Genomic DNA, 18,319 nt, shown 5'->3' on the forward strand with positions numbered 1-18,319 from the left:
GGATTTTGTTTCCTCCAATGGTGGAAGTGTATCAATAACCGTTTCCTGGGACTGCGCTTATCAGTCTTAAGAAGAACCATTGCCCATGTGTTAAGCGCTTTAGGTCCAGTATAACCAATTGGAACAGGCAAGACCCAATAAGTTCCTCTATGGTGACTAGTAGTAGTTCAATATTTTTATGATTAATGTGGTTTTATGAATTATTTCTCTAATCCTTTTAGAATAAATTATTATGTTACATACTGACAATCCATCTGATTTGTTAATCAGCGCTGCCTCTCTTCTTGGTTTTTTTTCTTTTTCCATCTCAACGAAGCAATTTTTACGGCCTTTCACTCCCCAGGCCTGTCTGCCGGGGAGGTCTCTTTGGATGTGGTCCGTATTCTTTGAATCTACATGGACCGTACTATTTCCCTCAGAAAAACGGATTCACTCTTAGTCCTGTATGGATTCCACAAATGAGGCTGTCCAGCTAATAAACAGACTTTGTTTTGCTCGCTTCTCATGACCATCTCACAGGCTTACACCCAAGCTGATCTCCCTGTTCTGGATACTGTCTCTGCTCACTCTACTCGCTCTGTGGGACCTTTGTGAGCAGCCCATTGTGGCATGTAGCCATGTGGTCCACTTCCCATGCATTTCTTAGGTTCTATGGCTCTAATGAGTTTGCCTCTCAACATGCTTTATTTGGACGCAACATTCTCCTCTCAGCTTAGGATCGTCCTCTCCCTAGTTCAACTGCTTTGGGACATCCCCAAGGTCACCCCTGTGGATGCCTGTGGACCCTGAATCCGAAAATACGAGTTATGGGAAAACTTAACTTCATTAACTCTTTTTCTTCAAGGTTCATAGGATAAACAGTGCACCCACCCTGACACATCTAGCTTCAATGGGTTACTCTTCTCGGTCACCAGATCCCGTCTCCTGGTTGTGAGAGTGTTTTGTGTGTGTACCATCCTTCCTTCTCTCTTCTCTAGCTCCTGCTTTTGGGCTTGTTAACTAAAACTGAAGAGCCTGAACTGTGGACTGGGTATGTGGGAGAAGGACCAGTGCATCTTAGGAGCTTAAAAGCTTAACTGTTTGGTGCCATGATCCTGGTCTACACCATCATACACCCAAGCTCATCCCTGTGGATCCTATGGACCTTGAAGAAAAACATTAAACAGAGGTAAGTTTTACCATAACTCTTATTGTTTGTTTTTACATTCAATTTTTAAGCCTGTTCAAAAACATTTACCACAGCAGGAAACGTCCTCTCACTTTTTTAAGAACTTGTATAGGTACAGTGCTGCAAGTATGGCGGTATGGTGTACCGGTAAGAAATTCCCAGCCGGTACGCCGTACCGCCGGGCCGTCCACCATACCTGCATCCCGCTGGCTGCTATATGAGGGGAGGAGAGCGCAGCGCCTCTCCTGCCCCTCAATTTTCTGTGATGTCCGGTCTCCGGCGGCGGGGTGAATCTCAATAAAGCACCAGTTTTCTAGCCAATCAGAGCCGCGGCTCCTGATTGGCTGCCAGTCAGGAGGCTCTGATTTGCTAACAAACCAGCGCCTCATTTGAGATACCTGCCGCCGGAGACTGGAATTCTTGAGCATTGAGGGGCAGGAGAGGCGCGCGCTGCACTCTCCTCCCCTCACATAGCAGCCAGCGGGTTTTAGCAACAGAGGCAGCTGTGAACAGGGGGTGGGGGCACTCTAGGGCAAAGTATATCTGGCACTGTGGGGCAATGTACAGTATATCTGACACTGTGGGGGCGTTTGTGTATCTGGCACTGTGGGGCCATGTATATCTGGCACTGTGGGGGCATTTGTGTGTCTGGCACTGTGGGGCAATCTATATCTGGCACTGTGGGGGCAATGTGTATCTGACACTGGGGCATTTGTGTATCTTGCACTGTGGGGGCAATATATATCTGGCATATTTCATTAACTGTGGCATTGATTTTAGTTTTAACTTGCATGAATTAATAAATAAAACGGCAAACTCCTTTCATGATAATAAAACGGTTGGTCTCAATCTTTGTGTTCAATTTGTCATGGGTGGGACAGTTTAATTTTTTTTTTTAAATCCTAATAATGTAACTGTATAATTCAGTAAATGATTTTTTAGAGGTAATGAACTTAAGCAAATGTTTTCTTCTAACCAGCAGTACATCTAATCTCAAAAGTATTATCTCACTACACACTTTTGTATGTTTTTTGTCATGGACAAGACAATTAAAGCACTCTGTTCTTGCAAGTTGAATACTATACACAAACTTTATTTTTTCAAATAAATTCTCAGATGAATCTTGAAGTAAACACTTTACATACCATCCAGACTCACTAGGAACTTGTAGAACATAAACAGCTGTTGTGTATATAATGGTGGCAACTATGAAAACAAAAATTATGCAGTAGACAGCTACTGCATAACTTTGGTGTTGCAAAATTATTTTCTTTCAGGGAATATTAAATTTGAGGTGTTCACTAACAAAATAATTAAAAATTGTACTTTGATAATGATTCTGAAAAAAACAATGGTCAGGTTCACTTTCTCATGGAATACTCCTTACGGTATGAAAGTGGGGTGCTCTGCATACCTGGGGTTTGACTCTTCTGCCCCCCTATTCTAACAGTGATTCCTCTTGCCAGAGTTTCCCACTTTTCGCCATTATAGTCCAGGTTTTAAGGCTGTCAATTTGGACTAAAGAATGGATAACCTTTATAACCTGGAGTGTAATGGCAGAGTTTAGGAAACTGTCATATGCATTTGGGTTATCTGGAGGAAAAGCTGAAAGTATCCTATGGTAAAAGAAATGATGGGGAACTTGAAAGGCTTTTAAAGAATGCACCTGACAGGGATGGTATTTGTGTTTTACTAATGAACAAGATTCCAATGAGACATTTATTTTGTATAATGTTCTTTTAATGAACTAAATTTATAAAAGAAAAACAAATCTTAATTTTAAGACCAGCTTTAAACATGGTTTCATATCTTAAAGGTTTTTGTCTATCTTCATACAGATGGAGCCATCGCAGGTGTGCACTCCTGGCGTGACTAGACCCGTCCGCCTAGTCACGCCGGGAGAGCACAGAGATGCTCCCATTCAGAGCGTCTCCGTCCGGGCGTGCGACTGAGATGCTCTCCCTTTCTAGTGAATGGGGCACGTCTCAGTCACTGGCGCGCGCTCTCTGCATTAGGTGCGCCCTCAGGCACAGACGGAACCACGACTAGCGTGGCTCCATCTGTATGTATCTGTATACATGGCATAGCAGGTGGTTGTTGGGTTTGTTCCATATGCTTTCTTATTAAGATTTGCTTCTTTGTTTTGTTTTTCCTGAAGGATTCTGTAGGCTGCTGCCTCACACACGTTCACACGGGACTTGGACGATTTACTTTGAAGGTGCTGACTATGAGAATAATCTACTGGCTGACAATGCAGACATGGTGAGCGCTATGGGGGTTTTACTTTAATTTCTGAATAGAATTCCCTTTCAATAACATTACATTGATGCAGAGTCCTTCCCTGGATTTCACTGTATCACTGTATGTCACGGCAATCACATATTGCCTGGACCTTTGCTCTACTATCTGGGAACCTATGCCGCAGATCTGATTAAAGTCCTTACAACTGATTTTTTTCTCTGACGTCCTAGTGGATGCTGGGTACTCCGTAAGGACCATGGGGAATAGACGGGCTCCGCAGGAGACTGGGCACTCTAAAAGAAAGATTAGGTACTATCTGGTGTGCACTGGCTCCTCCCTCTATGCCCCTCCTCCAGACCTCAGTTAGAATCTGTGCCCGGCTCGAGCTGGTTGCACACTAGGGGCTCTCCTGAGCTTCTAGTAAAGAAAGTATTTGTTAGGTTTTTTATTTTCAGTGAGATCTGCTGGCAACAGACTCACTGCTACGAGGGACTTAGGGGAGAGAAGCGAACCTACCTGCTTGCAGCTAGCTTGGGCTTCTAGGCTACTGAACACCATTAGCTCCAGAGGGATCGAACACAGGCCCAGCCTCGGTCGTCCGGAGCCGCGCCACCGTCCCCCTTGCAGAGCCAGAAGCAAGAAGAACATCCTGGAAATCGGCGGCTGAAGACTCCGGTCTTCATTAAGGTAGCGCACAGCACTGCAGCTGTGCGCCATTGCTCCCTATGCACACCACATACTCCGGTCACTGATGGGTGCAGGGCGCTGGGGGGGGGGGGGGGGGGGGGGGGGGCGCCCTGGGCTGCAATTAGAGTACCTTACTTTGGCAAACAGCACATAATATAGTCAAAAAAACTATATATGTGCAAAAATCCCCTGCCATAACATAAATATAAGAGCGGGAGAAGTACGCCGAGAAGGGGGCGGGGCTATCTCCCTCAGCACACTGGCGCCATTTCTTCACAGCTCCGCTGGAAGACAGCTCCCCAGGCTCTCCCCTGCAGTTTCCAGGCTCAAAGGGTAAAAAAGAGAGGGGGGGGGGGGGGGGGGGCACTAAATTTAGGCGCAAACTGTATATGTAAAGCAGCTATAGGGAAAAATCACTTTGTGTTAGTGTAAATCCCTGATTATATAGCGCTGTGGTGTGTGCTGCCATACTCTCTCTCTGTCTCCCCAAGGGACTTTGTGGGGTCCTGTCCTCAGTCAGAGCATTCCCTGTGTGTGTGCGGTGTGTCGGTACGGCTGTGTCGACATGTTTGATGAGGAGGCTTATGTGGAGGCGGAGCAGGTGCCGATAAATGTGATGTCACCCCCTGCGGGGTCGACATCAGAGTGGATGGATATGTGGAAGGTATTAACCGACAGTGTCAACTCCTTACATAAAAGGCTGGATGACGTAACAGCCGTGGGACAGCCGGCTTCTCAGCCCGTGCCTGCCCAGGCGTCTCAAAGACCATCAGGGGCTCACAAACGCCCGCTACCTCAGATGGCAGACACAGATGTCGACACGGAGTCTGACTCCAGTGTCGACGAGGATGAGACATATACACAATCCACAAGGGGCATCCGTTGCATGATTACGGCAATGAAAAACATTTCTGACATTAACCCAGGTACCACTAAAAAGGGTATTATGTTTGGGGAGAAAAAGCAGCCAGTGTTTTTTCCCTTCATCAGATGAGTTGCATGAAGTGTGTGAAGAAGCGTGGGGTGCCCCCGATAAGAAACTGGTAATTTCTAAAAAGTTACTGATGGCGTACCCTTTCCCTCCAGAGGATAGGTCACGTTGTGAGATATCTCCTAGGGTGGATAAGGCGCTCACACGCTTGTCAAAAAAGGTGGCACTGCCGTCTCAGGATACGGCCGCCTTGAAGGAGCCTGCTGATAGAAAGCAGGAGGCTATCCTGAAGTCTGTATATACACACTCAGGTACTATACTGAGACCTGCAATTGCTTCAGCATGGATGTGTAGTGCTGCTGCAGCGTGGTCTGAGACCCTGTCAGATAATATTGATACCCTCGACAGGGATACTATTTTGCTAACCATAGAGCATATTAAAGACGTCGTCTTATATATGAGGGATGCACAGAGTGATATTTGCCGGCTGGCATCTAGAATTAATGCAATGTCCATTTCTGCCAGGAGGGTATTATGGACCCGGCAGTGGACAGGTGATGCTGATTCTAAAAGGTACATGGAGGTTTTGCATTATAAGGGTGAGGACTTGTTTGGGGATGGTCTCTCGGACCTCGTATCCACAGCAACAGCTGGGAAATCGACATTTTTACCTCGGGCTCCCTCACAACCTAAGAAAGCACCATACTATCAGATACAGTCCTTTCGGCCTCAGAAAGGCAAGCGGATCAAAGGTGCTACCTTTCTGCCCAGAGGCAGGGGGTGAGGGAAAAAGCTGCACCAGACAGCCAGTTCCCAGGAACAAAAATCCTCCCCTGCTTCTACTAAGTCCACCGCATGACGCTGGGGCTCCACAGACGTAGCCAGGTGCGGTGGGGGCGCGTCTCCGGAACTTCAGCGACCAGTGGGTTCGCTCACAGGTGGATCTCTGGGTTCTACAAGTGGTATCTCAGGGATACAAGCTGGAATTCGAGGCGTCTCCCCCTCGCCGTTACCTCAAATCAGCCTTGCCAGCTACTCCCCAGGACTGGGAGGTAGTACTGGCGGCAATTCACAAGCTGTACCTCCAGCAGGTGAAAATAAAAGTTCCCCTCCTTCAACAGGGACGGGGTTACTATTCCACAATGTTTGTGGTACCGAAACCTGACGGTTCGGTGAGACCCATTCTAAATTTGAAATCCTTGAACACTTATATAAGGAAGTTCAAGTTCAAAATGGAATCGCTCAGGGCGGTTATTGCAAGCCTGGAAGAGGGGGATTACATGGTATCACTGGACATCATGGATGCTTACCTACATGTCCCCATTTACCAACCTCACCAGGAGTACCTCAAGGTTGTGGTACAGAACTGACATTACCAATTCCAGACGTTGCCGTTTGGTCTGTCCACGGCACCGAGGGTGTATTCCAAGGTAATGGCCAAAATGATGATACTCCTTCGAAAGAAGGGAGTTATAATTATCCCGTACTTGGACGATCTCCTTATAAAGGCAGAAAGACAAATAATTCCAGCGCGTCTTAAAACTCCTAAAAATATATAATTATGGTCGTATAAGAGAACATACCCTCGGGACAATATCTTAGGATGAAACGGAACTGCACCGATGAAGAGTCATTTTGAGAACAATCAAATGCTCTCACGTGTGCATTTCTTGACCAAGGTTACCCTAAGAAACTTCTAGATGATTCCTTGGAAAGGGTGGCCATGAGGGAGAGGAGTTCTCTCCTCTCTACGACTACCAAATCAGGGATACTAAATGAAAGATATGACAATAATTTGATTATGCCTTTTATAACTAAATACAACACATATGCAGAGGATGTTAAGAAAATTATAAAGAAGAATTTTGGACTTTTGAAATTGGACAAAATACTCAACCCCTGTTTGGGAGATTCAGCCAGAGTAGTATTTCAAAAGGCTAAGAATTTGAAGAATCACTTATCTCCTAGTTTTTTTCAAGCCAATGCACAAACATTGGTTAAAAAAACCTGGTTGAATCAAAGTATAGGTTGCTTTAGATGTGGTAAGACTAACTGTATCACCTGTAAATTCATAATTCATAGAAGTGTCTCCTTTAAATCAACAGCATTCGAATTGGACTTTGGAATTGAGACCTTTATCAATTGCCAACAGACTTATGTTATTTATTTGATTAGTTGTATATGTGGAAAACAATATGTGGGGAGGACGGTTAGGAGTCTCAACATTAGGTTTCTCGAACACAGACGAAATGTCTTAAAGAAGAACAATTATCACAGTGTGTCGAGACATGTAACTCAACATCATGATGGAAATGTTGACTCTTTGAGAGTACAGGGTATAGAATCTGTGGCCCCTACTCCTAGAGGAGGCGACAGGTTCAATAGGCTGTGTACAAGAGAAGCATTCTGGATCTTTAATCTAGGAACTTTGGTTCCTGACGGCTTAAATGAAAATATGGAGATCAACAACATCAGATAAAGTCCAGGAGTTTATTTATAAATTGGTTGCCATCTTTATATACCATATGCCTTTCCTCTCTGTACCCATCTTTCCTTGTTTCCTTCCCTTTAATCCTTCACAAAATATCTATATGTCTAATGAGCTCCATAAAGGGGTTTAAATTTAATAATGACATTAATGATAATGGTTAAAATAAAATAAAATGACTATTAGATGCTGCTATTGAGTAAACTATAAGTAATTTAATAGGACCAAGAGGTGTGGAGATAAATGGGGGTCATCACCACTGCTTTTGGTTTACTTGGTTCTCTTCATCATTGTTCTCTAGATATAATGCACTTGAAATATATCTTTATTAGTTGTAATATATATATATAGGAATTGTAGATTATTATATTCAAAGAAATAATAATGTATATAAAAATAAAAATTATTATCTGAGGTTGTGATCTGTTCAGGATTTGAACCTGGGACCCTGTGTGTGCTAGTGCGTGCATTAGACCACTAGCCTATAGTAGAGGCTTTATAAAGGATATAGTTTCTGGTAGACTTGTTATTTCTGTATACATTTAGTGATTGCATGCCATCACCTCTGTCTTCTGTCAATTAGGTATTTTTTAGGTAATTTATTTTCTCTATCGTCCTAGTGGATGCTGGGGTTCCTGAAAGGACCATGGGGAATAGCGGCTCCGCAGGAGACAGGGCACAAAAAGTAAAGCTTTAGGATCAGGTGGTGTGCACTGGCTCCTCCCCCTATGACCCTCCTCCAAGCCTCAGTTAGATTTTTGTGCCCGGCCGAGAAGGGTGCAATCTAGGTGGCTCTCCTAAAGAGCTGCTTAGAAAAGTTTAGCTTAGGTTTTTTATTTTACAGTGAGTCCTGCTGGCAACAGGATCACTGCAACGAGGGACTTAGGGGAGAAGAAGTGAACTCACCTGCGTGCAGGATGGATTGGCTTCTTGGCTACTGGACATTAGCTCCAGAGGGACGATCACAGGTACAGCCTGGATGGTCACCGGAGCCTCGCCGCCGGCCCCCTTGCAGATGCTGAAACGAGAAGAGGTCCAGAATCGGCGGCAGAAGACTCCTCAGTCTTCTTAAGGTAGCGCACAGCACTGCAGCTGTGCGCCATTTTCCTCTCAGCACACTTCACACGGCAGTCACTGAGGGTGCAGGGCGCTGGGAGGGGGGCGCCCTGGGAGGCAAATGAAAACCTTTTTTGGCTAAAAATACCTCACATATAGCCTCCGGGGGCTATATGGAGATATTTAACCCCTGCCAGAATCCGTTAAGAGCGGGAGACGAGGCCGCCGAAAAAGGGGCGGGGCCTATCTCCTCAGCACACAGCGCCATTTTCCCTCACAGAAAGGCTGGAGGGAAGGCTCCCAGGCTCTCCCCTGCACTGCACTACAGAAACAGGGTTAAAACAGAGAGGGGGGGCACTAATTTGGCGTTAGAAATATATAAAAAAGATGCTATAAGGGAAAACACTTATATAAGGTTGTCCCTATATAATTATAGCGTTTTTGGTGTGTGCTGGCAAACTCTCCCTCTGTCTCTCCAAAGGGCTAGTAGGTCCTGTCCTCTATCAGAGCATTCCCTGTGTGTGTGCTGTGTGTCGGTACGTGTGTGTCGACATGTATGAGGACGATGTTGGTGAGGAGGCGGAGCAATTGCCTGTAATGGTGATGTCACTCTCTAGGGAGTCGACACCGGAATGGATGGCTTATTTAGGGAATTACGTGATAATGTCAACACGCGCCAAGGTCGGTTGACGACATGAGACGGCCGACAAACAATTAGTACCGGTCCAGACGTCTCAAAAACACCGTCAGGGGTTTTTAAAACGCCCGTTTACTTTAGTCGGTCGACACAGACACAGACAGGGACACTGAATCCAGTGTCGACGGTGAATAAACAAACGTATTCCTTATTAGGGCCACACGTTAAGGGCAATGAAGGAGGTGTTACATATTTCTGATACTACAAGTACCACAAAAGAGGGTATTATGTGGGATGTGAAAAAACTACCGTAGTTTTTCCTGAATCAGATAAATTAAATGAAGTGTGTGATGATGCGTGGGTTCCCCCCGATAGAAAATATGGGCGGTATACCCTTTCCCGCCAGAAGTTAGGGCGCGTTGGGAAACACCCCTTAGGGTGGATAAGGCGCTCACACGCTTATCAGAACAAGTGGCGGTACCGTCTATAGATAGGGCCGTCCTCAAGGAGCCAGCTGACAGGAGGCTGGAAAAATATCATAAAAAGTATATACACACATACTGGTGTTATACTGCGACCAGCGATCGCCTCAGCCTGGATGTGCAGAGCTGGGGTGGCTTGGTCGGATTCCCTGACTAAAAATATTGATACCCTTGACAGGGACAGTATTTTATTGACTATAGAGCATTAAAGGATGTATTTCTATATATGCGAGATGCACAGAAGGATATTTGCACTCTGGCATCAAGAGTAAGTGCGATGTCCATATCTGCCAGAAGATGTTTATGGACACGACAGTGGTCAGGTGATGCAGATTCCAAACGGCACAAAGGTGTATTGCCGTATAAAGGAAGAGGAGTTATTTGGGGTCGGTCCATCGGACCTGGTGGCCACGGCAACTGCTGGAAAATCCACCGTTTTTTACCCTAAGTCACATCTCTGCAGAAAAAGACACCGTCTTTTCAGCTTCAGTCCTTTCGTCCCTATAAGAGTCATATCTGCCCAGGGATAGAGGAAAGGGAAGAAGACTGCAGCAGGCAGCCCATTCCCAGGAACAGAAGCGTTCCAACCCTTCTGACAAGCTCTCAGCATGACGCTGAGACCGTACAGGACCCCTGGATCCTACAAGTAGTATCCCAGGGGTACAGTTTGGAATGTCGAGACGTTTCCCCTGCGCAGGCTCCTGAAGGCTGCTTTACCAAGGTCTCCCTCCGACAAGGAGGCAGTATGGAAAAAAAAAAAAAAAATTCACGAGCTGTATTCCCAGCAGGTGATAATTAAATTACCCCTCCTACAACAAGAAAAGGGGTATTATTCCACACTATATTGTGGTACTGAAGCCAGAAAGCTAGGTGAGACCTATTCTAAATCTAAAAAAATTTGAACACTTACAAAGGTTCAAATCAAGATGGAGTCACTCAGAGCAGTGATAACGAACCGGGAAGAAGGGGACTATCTGGTGTCCCGAGACATCAGGGATGCTTACCTCCATGTCCCAAATTTGCCCTTATCACTAAGGGTACCTCAGGTTCGTGGTACAGAACTGTCACTATCAGTTTCAGACGCTGCCGTTTGGATTGTCTACGGCACCCCGGGTCTTTACCAAGGTAATGGCCGAAATGATGGTTCTTCTTCGAAGAAAAGGCGTCTTAATTATCCCTTACTTGGACGATCTCCTGATAAGGGCAAAGTCCAGGGAACAGTTGGAGGTCGGAGTAGCACTATCTCGGATACTGTTACAACAGCAGGGGTGGATTCTAAAGATTCCAAAATCGCAGCTGATCCCGACAACAAGTCTCCTGTGCTTAGGGATGATTCTGGACACAGTCCAGAAAAAGGTGTTTCTCCCGGAAGAGAAAGCCAGGGAGTTATCCGAGCTAGTCAGGAACCTCCTAAAATCAGTGCATCATTGCACAAGGGCCATGGTAAAAAAATGGTGACTTCCTTCGAAGCAATTCCAGTCGGCAGATTTCATGCAAGAACTTTTCAGTGGGATCTGCTGGACAAATGGTCCGGATCGCATCTTCAGATGCATCAGCGGATAACCCTATATCCAAGGACAAGGGTGTCTCTCCTGTGGTGGTTACAGAGTGCTCATCTTCTAGAGGGCCGCAGATTCGGCATTCAGTTTTGGATGTTGGTGACCACGGAGGCCAGCCCGAGAGGCTGGGGAGCAGTCACACAAGGAAAAAATTTCCAGGGAGTGTGATCAAGTCTGGAGATTTTTCTCCACATAAATATAGCTAAGGGTAAATTTATAATGCTCTAAGCTTAGCAAGACCTCTGCTTCAAGGTCAGCCGGTATTGATCCAGTGGGATAAAACATCACGGCAGTCGCCCACGTAAATAGACAGGGCGGCACAAGAAGCAGGAGGGCAGTGGCAAAAACTGCAAGGACTTTTCGCTGGGCGGAAAATCATGTGATAGCACTGTCAGCAGTGTTTCATTCCGGGAATGGAAACTGGGAAGCAGACTTCCTCAGTAGGCACGACCTCCACCCGGCAGAGTGGGAACTTCATGGGGAAGTTTTCCACATAATTGTAAACCGTTGGGAATTACCAAAGGTGGACATGATGGCGTCCCGTCTGAACAAAAAACGGGACAGGTATTGCGCCAGGTTAAGAGACCCTCAGGCAATAGCTGTGGACGTTCTGGTAACACCGTGGGTGTACCAGTCGGTGTATGTGTTCCATCCTCTGCTTTTCATACCTAAGGTACTGAGAATTATAAGACGTAGAGGAGTAAGAACTATACTCATGGCTCCGGATTGGCCAAGAAGGACTTGGTACCCGGAACTTCAAGAGATGCTCACAGAGGACTTATGGCCTCTGCCGCTAAGAAGGGACTTGTTTCAGCAAGTACCATGTCTGTTCCAAGACTTACCGCAGCTGCGTTTGACGGCATGGCGGTGGAACGCCGGATCCTAAGGGAAAAGGCATTCAGGAAGAGGTCATTCCTACCCTGGTCAAAGCCAGAAAGGAGGTGACCGCAGAACATTATCACCACATGTGGCGAAAATATGTTGCGTGGTGTGAGGCCAGGAAGGCCCCACGAAGAAATTTCAACTCGGTCGATTCCTGCATTTCTTGCAAACAGGAGTGTCTATGGGCCTCAAATTGGGGTCCATTAAGGTTCAAATTTCGGCCCTGTCGATTTTTCTTCCAGAAAGAAGTGGCTTCAGTTCCTGAAGTCCAGAAGTTTGTCAAGGGAGTATTGCATATACAACCCCCTTTTGTGCCTCCAGTGGCACTGTGGGATCTCAACGTAGTTCTGGGATTCCTCAAAACACATTGGTTTAAAACCAGTCAAATCTGTGGATTTGAAGCATCTCACATGAAAAGTGAACATGCTCTTGGACCTGGCCTGGACCAGGCGAGTGTCAAATTGGTGGTTTTTTTCTCAAAAAAGCCCATATGTTTGTCCATTCGGACAGGGCAGAGCTGCGGACTCGTCCCCAGTTCTCTCCCTAAGGTGGTGTCAGTGTTTCACCTGAACCAGCTTATTGTGGTGTCTTGCGCCTACTAGGGACTTGGAGGACTCCAAGTTGCTAGATGTGGTCAGGGCCCTGAAAATATAGGTTCCAGGACGGCTGGAGTCGGGAAAACTGACTTGCTGTTATCCTGTATGCACCCAACAAACTGGGTGCTCTTGCTTTTAAGCAGACTTTTGCTAGTTGGATGTGTAATACAATTCAGCGTGCACATTCTGTGGCAGGCCTGCCACAGCCAAAATATGTAAATGCCCATTCCACAAGGAAGGTGGGCTCATCTTGGGCGGCTGCCCGAGGGGTCTCGGCTTTACAACTTTGCCGAGCGGCTATTTAGTCAGGGGCAAACACGTTTGTAAAATCCTACAAATTTGATACCCTGGCTAAGGAGGACCTGGAGTTCTCTCATTCGGTGCTGCAGAGTCATCCGCACTCTCCCGCCCGTTTGGGAGCTTTGGTATAATCCCCATGGTCCTTTCAGGAACCCCAGCATCCACTAGGACGATAGAGAAAATAAGAATTTACTTACCGATAATTCTATTTCTCGGAGTCCGTAGTGGATGCTGGGCGCCCATCCCAAGTGCGGATTATCTGCATTACTTGTACATAGTTACAAAAATCGGGTTATTATTGTTGTGAGCCATCTTTTCAGAGGCTCCGCTGTTATCATACTGTTAACTGGGTTCAGATCACAGGTTGTACAGTGTGATTGGTGTGGCTGGTATGAGTCTTACCCGGGATTCATAAATCCTTCCTTATTGTGTACGCTCGTCCGGGCACAGTACCTAACTGAGGCTTGGAGGAGGGTCATAGGGGGAGGAGCCAGTGCACACCACCTGATCCTAAAGCTTTACTTTTTGTGCCCTGTCTCCTGCGGAGCCGCTATTCCCCATGGTCCTTTCAGGAACCCCAGCATCCACTACGGACTCCGAGAAATAGAATTATCGGTAAGTAAATTCTTATTATTCATTACCATACTTACATTTATATTGCTGTATAGCAAAATTACTTTATACTGCAATGTTATATTGGTCACTATATGGTTGTAATTCATTAAACACATGTGAGACTGTATGATTATTCAGGTGTGACAATGAGGCAATTTGCAACGTGATTGGTCCCCTGGCATTTAAATAACAAGGAAGATAGCCCCCTTTTTATCCTCTGACGAAACCGCACACGGATAATTGCGGAGAAACGCGTAAGGACTGGGGTTATATTCTGATGTCCTCTTATCCTGTCAGCGATTTATACCTACCAATATCATCTTGGTTGTTTGGAAACAGACCATTGAGAGAATCCCAGGTGCATCCTGCATTAAGGAGAAGTGTTACTACTCGGCTGTGACTGACACTGCAAAACGGGGGCCGTCCACGGACTATCAACAGGCACGCTTTTGGTCGTGAGTATAGTGGACAACACTGCAAAGTGGCCCTATTAGCACAGCGAGTATGGTCCTATAAATCCACAAAATACGGACTTTAAAGTCATAACACTTCAAACAATTTGGCTGCCTGCTGGCAGCAATTACCGGGAGTCAAAAGCCAGTGACTCATTGGAGTCTATTCTGAGCACACACATATGCTCACAGCTGGACACTAACGATAGATATCAGCTCTGTTCTTTTGCACAGGACTTTTTTTCTCTCAGGACCGTATTTCACATCTTGAACTTTTAAATCTGGATACACAAGTGTTTTTTCCAAACCTTATCGCTGCAGCATGGGGGATTTTTTAATCAATTGATATATTTATATATTTTTTGTGCATGTGTTTATTTTATTGTATATAAATAAATTTGTTATTTACACAGTTATATGCGCTCTCTGATAGTATATTATATTATCAATTCTTGTTCCTTATAAAGGCGAGGTCCAAGGAGCAGTCGTTGATCGGAGTAGCACTTTCTCAGGAAGTGCTACAACAGCACGCCTGGATTCTGAATATCCCAAAGTCGCAGCTGGTTCCTACGACGCGTCTGCTAATATTGGGCATGTTTCTGGACACAGAACAGAAGAAGGTGTTTCTCCCGGAGGAGAAGGCCAAGGAGTTGTCATCTCTGGTCAGAGACCTCCTAAAACCAAAACAGGTGTCGGTGCATCATTGCACGCGAGTCCTGGAAAAGATGGTAGCTTCTTACGAAGCAATTCTCTTCGGCAGGTTCCATGCAAGGAACTTTCAGTGGGACCTGTTAGACAAGTGAGGATCGCATCTTCAGATGCATCGGCTGATCACCCTGTCCCCGAGGGCCAGGGTGTCTCTGCTGTGGTGGCTGCAGAGTGCTCATCTTCTCGAGGGCCGCAGATTCGGCATTCAGGACTGGGTCCTGGTGACCACGGATGCAAGCCTCCGAGGTTGGGGAGCAGTCACTCAGGGAAGAAATTTCCGAGGACAATGGTCGAGTCAGGAGACTTCCCTACACATAAATATTCTGGACCTAAGGGCCATTTACAATGCCCTAAGGCAAGCAGAACCCCTGCTTCAAAACCAGCCGGTGCTGATTCAGTCAGACAACATCACGGCTGTCGCCCATGTAAACCGACAAGGCGGCACAAGAAGCAGGATGGCGTTGGCAGAAGCCACAAGGATTCTCCGATGGGCGGAGTATCACGTGCTAACACTGTCAGCAGTGTTCATTCCGGGTGTGGAAAACTAGGAAGCAGACTTCCTCAGCAGGCACGACCTCCACCCGGGAGAGTGGGGACTTCATTCAGAAGTCTTCACGCAGATTGTGAACCATTGGGAACGGCCACGGGTGGACATGATGGCGTCCCGCCTCAACAAAAAGCTAAAAAAGTATTGCGCCAGGTCAAGAGACCCTCAGGCGATAGCTGTGGACGCACTAGTGACACCGTGGGTGTACCAGTCGGTTTATGTGTTCCCTCCTCTTCCTCTCATACCCAAGGTACTGAGGAAAGTAAGTAAGAGAGGAGTAAGAACTATACTCGTAGTTCCGGATTGGCCAAGAAGAACTTGGTACCCAGAACTACAAGAAATGATCTCGGAGGACCCATGGCCTCTGTCTCTCAGACAGGACCTGTTACTGCAGGGGCCCTGTCTGTTCCAAGACTTACCGCGGCTGCGTTTGAAGGCTTGGCGGTTGAACGCCGGATCCTAACGGAAAAGGGCGTTCCAGATGAAGTGATTCCTACGCTGTTAAAGGCTTGGAAAGATGCTGCCTGAAGTTCAGACGTTGTTAAGGGAGTGCTGCATATTCAGCCCCCTTTTGTTCCTCCAGTGGCACCTTGGGATCTCAACGTAGTGTTGGTTTTCCTAAAATCACATTGTTTTGAGCCACTTCAGAACGTGGAGTTGAAATATCTCACGTGGAAAGTGGTCATATATATTAGGCCTTGGCTTCGGCTAGGCGTGTGTCAGAATTGGCGGCTTTGTCATGTGAAAGCCCTATCTGATCTTCCATAGGGACAGGGCAGAATTGAGGATTCGTCCCCAATTTCTCCCTAAGGTGGTATCAGCGTTTCATTTGAACCAACCTATTGTGGTGCCTGCGGCTACTCGGGACTTGGAGGCCTCCAAGTTGCTGGATGTAGTCCGGGCCCTGAAAATCTATGTTTCCAGGACGGCTAGAGTCAGAAATACTGACTCGCTGTTATCCTGCATGCACCCAACAAGCTGGGTGCTCCTGCTTCTAAGCAGACTATTGCTCGCTGGATCTGTAGCACGATTCAACTTGCACATTCTGCGGCTGGACTGCCGCATCCTAAATCAGTAAAAGCCCATTCCACGAGGAAGGGGGCTCTTCTTGGGCGGCTGCCCAAGGGGTCTCGGCATTACAACTTTGCCGAGCTGCTACCTGGTCGGGGTCAAACACGTTTGCAAAATTCTACAAGTTTGATACCCTGGCTGAGTTACCTTGAGTTTGCTCATGCGGTGCTGCAGAGTCATCCGCACTCTCCCGCCCGTTTGGGAGCTTTGGTATAATCCCCATGGTCCTTACGGAGTACCCAGCATCCACTAGGACGTCAGAGAAAATAAGAATTTACTCACCGGTAATTCTATTTCTCGTAGTCCGTAGTGGATGCTGGGAGCCCGTCCCAAGTGCGGACTCTCTGCAATACGTGTATATAGTTATTGCTTAACTAAAGGGTTTTGTTATGAGCCATCTGTTAATGAGGCTCATTTGTTGTTCATACTGTTAACTGGGTATAGTTATCACAAGTTGTGCGGTGTGATTGGTGTGGCTGGTATGAGTCTTACCCTGGATTCCAAATCCTTTCCTTGTAGTGTCAGCTCTTCCGGGCACAGTTTCCCTAACTGAGGTCTGGAGGAGGGGCATAGAGGGAGGAGCCAGTGCACACCAGATAGTACCTAATCTTTCTTTTAGAGTGCCCAGTCTCCTGCGGAGCCCGTCTATTCCCCATGGTTCTTACGGAGTACCCAGCATCCACTACGGACTACGAGAAATAGAATTACCGGTGAGTAAATTCTTATTTTTTTTGTTATCTCTCTGCAGCAGATACGTGGGGTATGACCAAGTGTGATACTTTGGGATAAGTATCACTTTAAGTTTTTGGAGGTCTCTGTTCTGACTCGTTTACCTTACTATAGGCTAAGGGATCATACTCCTCATGGAAATAAAGTACACGGCAGTATTACAGTACAATTCAGAATACAATCTGCTCAGACATTAAAGGCACAGTCTGTTGGTTAGAATTTTATTGGACTGGAACCCTTATGCTTTACTTTTTCTTGCTGATAGAACTTTGAAGTAATTAAGACATAAACAGTACTTATATTATGCTGAAAATATGTTTCAAATACATACTCTTTCATACATGAGAAACAAACTGCACTACACAGTGTAAAATACATCACAACCCTATCACTAAAATGCAAAGCTAATGCTCTGAAAAGTAATCATTGATTGAAGGGGCAATTCTGATGGCACTTAAGCAGCTTACTGTCTCTAAAATAGGATTTTAATTACCTACCGGTAAATCCTTTTCTCGTAGTCCGTAGAGGATGCTGGGGTTCCATTTAGTACCATGGGGTATAGACGGGTCCCTTGGGAGCCATAGCCACTTTAAGCGTTTAATAGTGTGGGCTGGCTCCTCCCTCTATGCCCTTCCTACCAGACTGTGCCCGAGGAGACGGACATACTTCGAGAGAAGGAATACACAGATAGTGGTGAGAATCACACCAGCTCACACCGAATTGTAAAACCATGCTGACCAGCATGCAACATGAAGAAATCATGCTAACCAGCATGAAACATGAAGAAACCATGTTAACCAGCATGCAACTAACCAGCAGGAACTAGAAGAAACCCTGCTAACCAGCATGAAATAGGAACAGCAACAGCTGAACCAACACTTAACCAAGCAACAGTGCAGGAAAACGAAGCACTGGGCGGCCGCCCAGCATCCTCTACGGACTACGAGAAAAGGATTTACATGTATGTAATTAAAATTCTATTTTCTCTTACGTCCTAGGGGATGCTGGTGTTCCATTTAGTACCATGGGGATGTACCAAAGCTCCCAGTACAGGAGGGAGAGTTTTGAGGAACCTGCAGAACAGATTAACCAAACTTTAGGTCCTCAGAGGCCAAAGTATCGAACTTGTAGAACTTAGCAAAGGTATTCGACCCTGACCAAGTAGCTGCT

At 46.2% G+C, this 18,319-nt stretch overlaps 1 protein-coding gene across 21 annotated transcripts in view; it reads left to right on the plus strand.

The window, feature by feature from the left end:
- Positions 1-18,319, plus strand: part of AFDN (afadin, adherens junction formation factor) — an 866,421-nt gene that overhangs the window by 675,737 nt on the left and 172,365 nt on the right. For all 21 annotated transcript variants that reach the window (XM_063917625.1, XM_063917611.1, XM_063917620.1 and 18 more), the window contains one exon: positions 3,327-3,430. In XM_063917625.1, the coding sequence (XP_063773695.1) occupies positions 3,327-3,430 (104 nt within the window). The remainder of the gene's footprint in view (positions 1-3,326; positions 3,431-18,319) is intronic.

Source organism: Pseudophryne corroboree, chromosome 4 (genome assembly GCF_028390025.1).
Source record: "Pseudophryne corroboree isolate aPseCor3 chromosome 4, aPseCor3.hap2, whole genome shotgun sequence".
NCBI classification, from domain to species: domain Eukaryota; kingdom Metazoa; phylum Chordata; class Amphibia; order Anura; family Myobatrachidae; genus Pseudophryne; species Pseudophryne corroboree.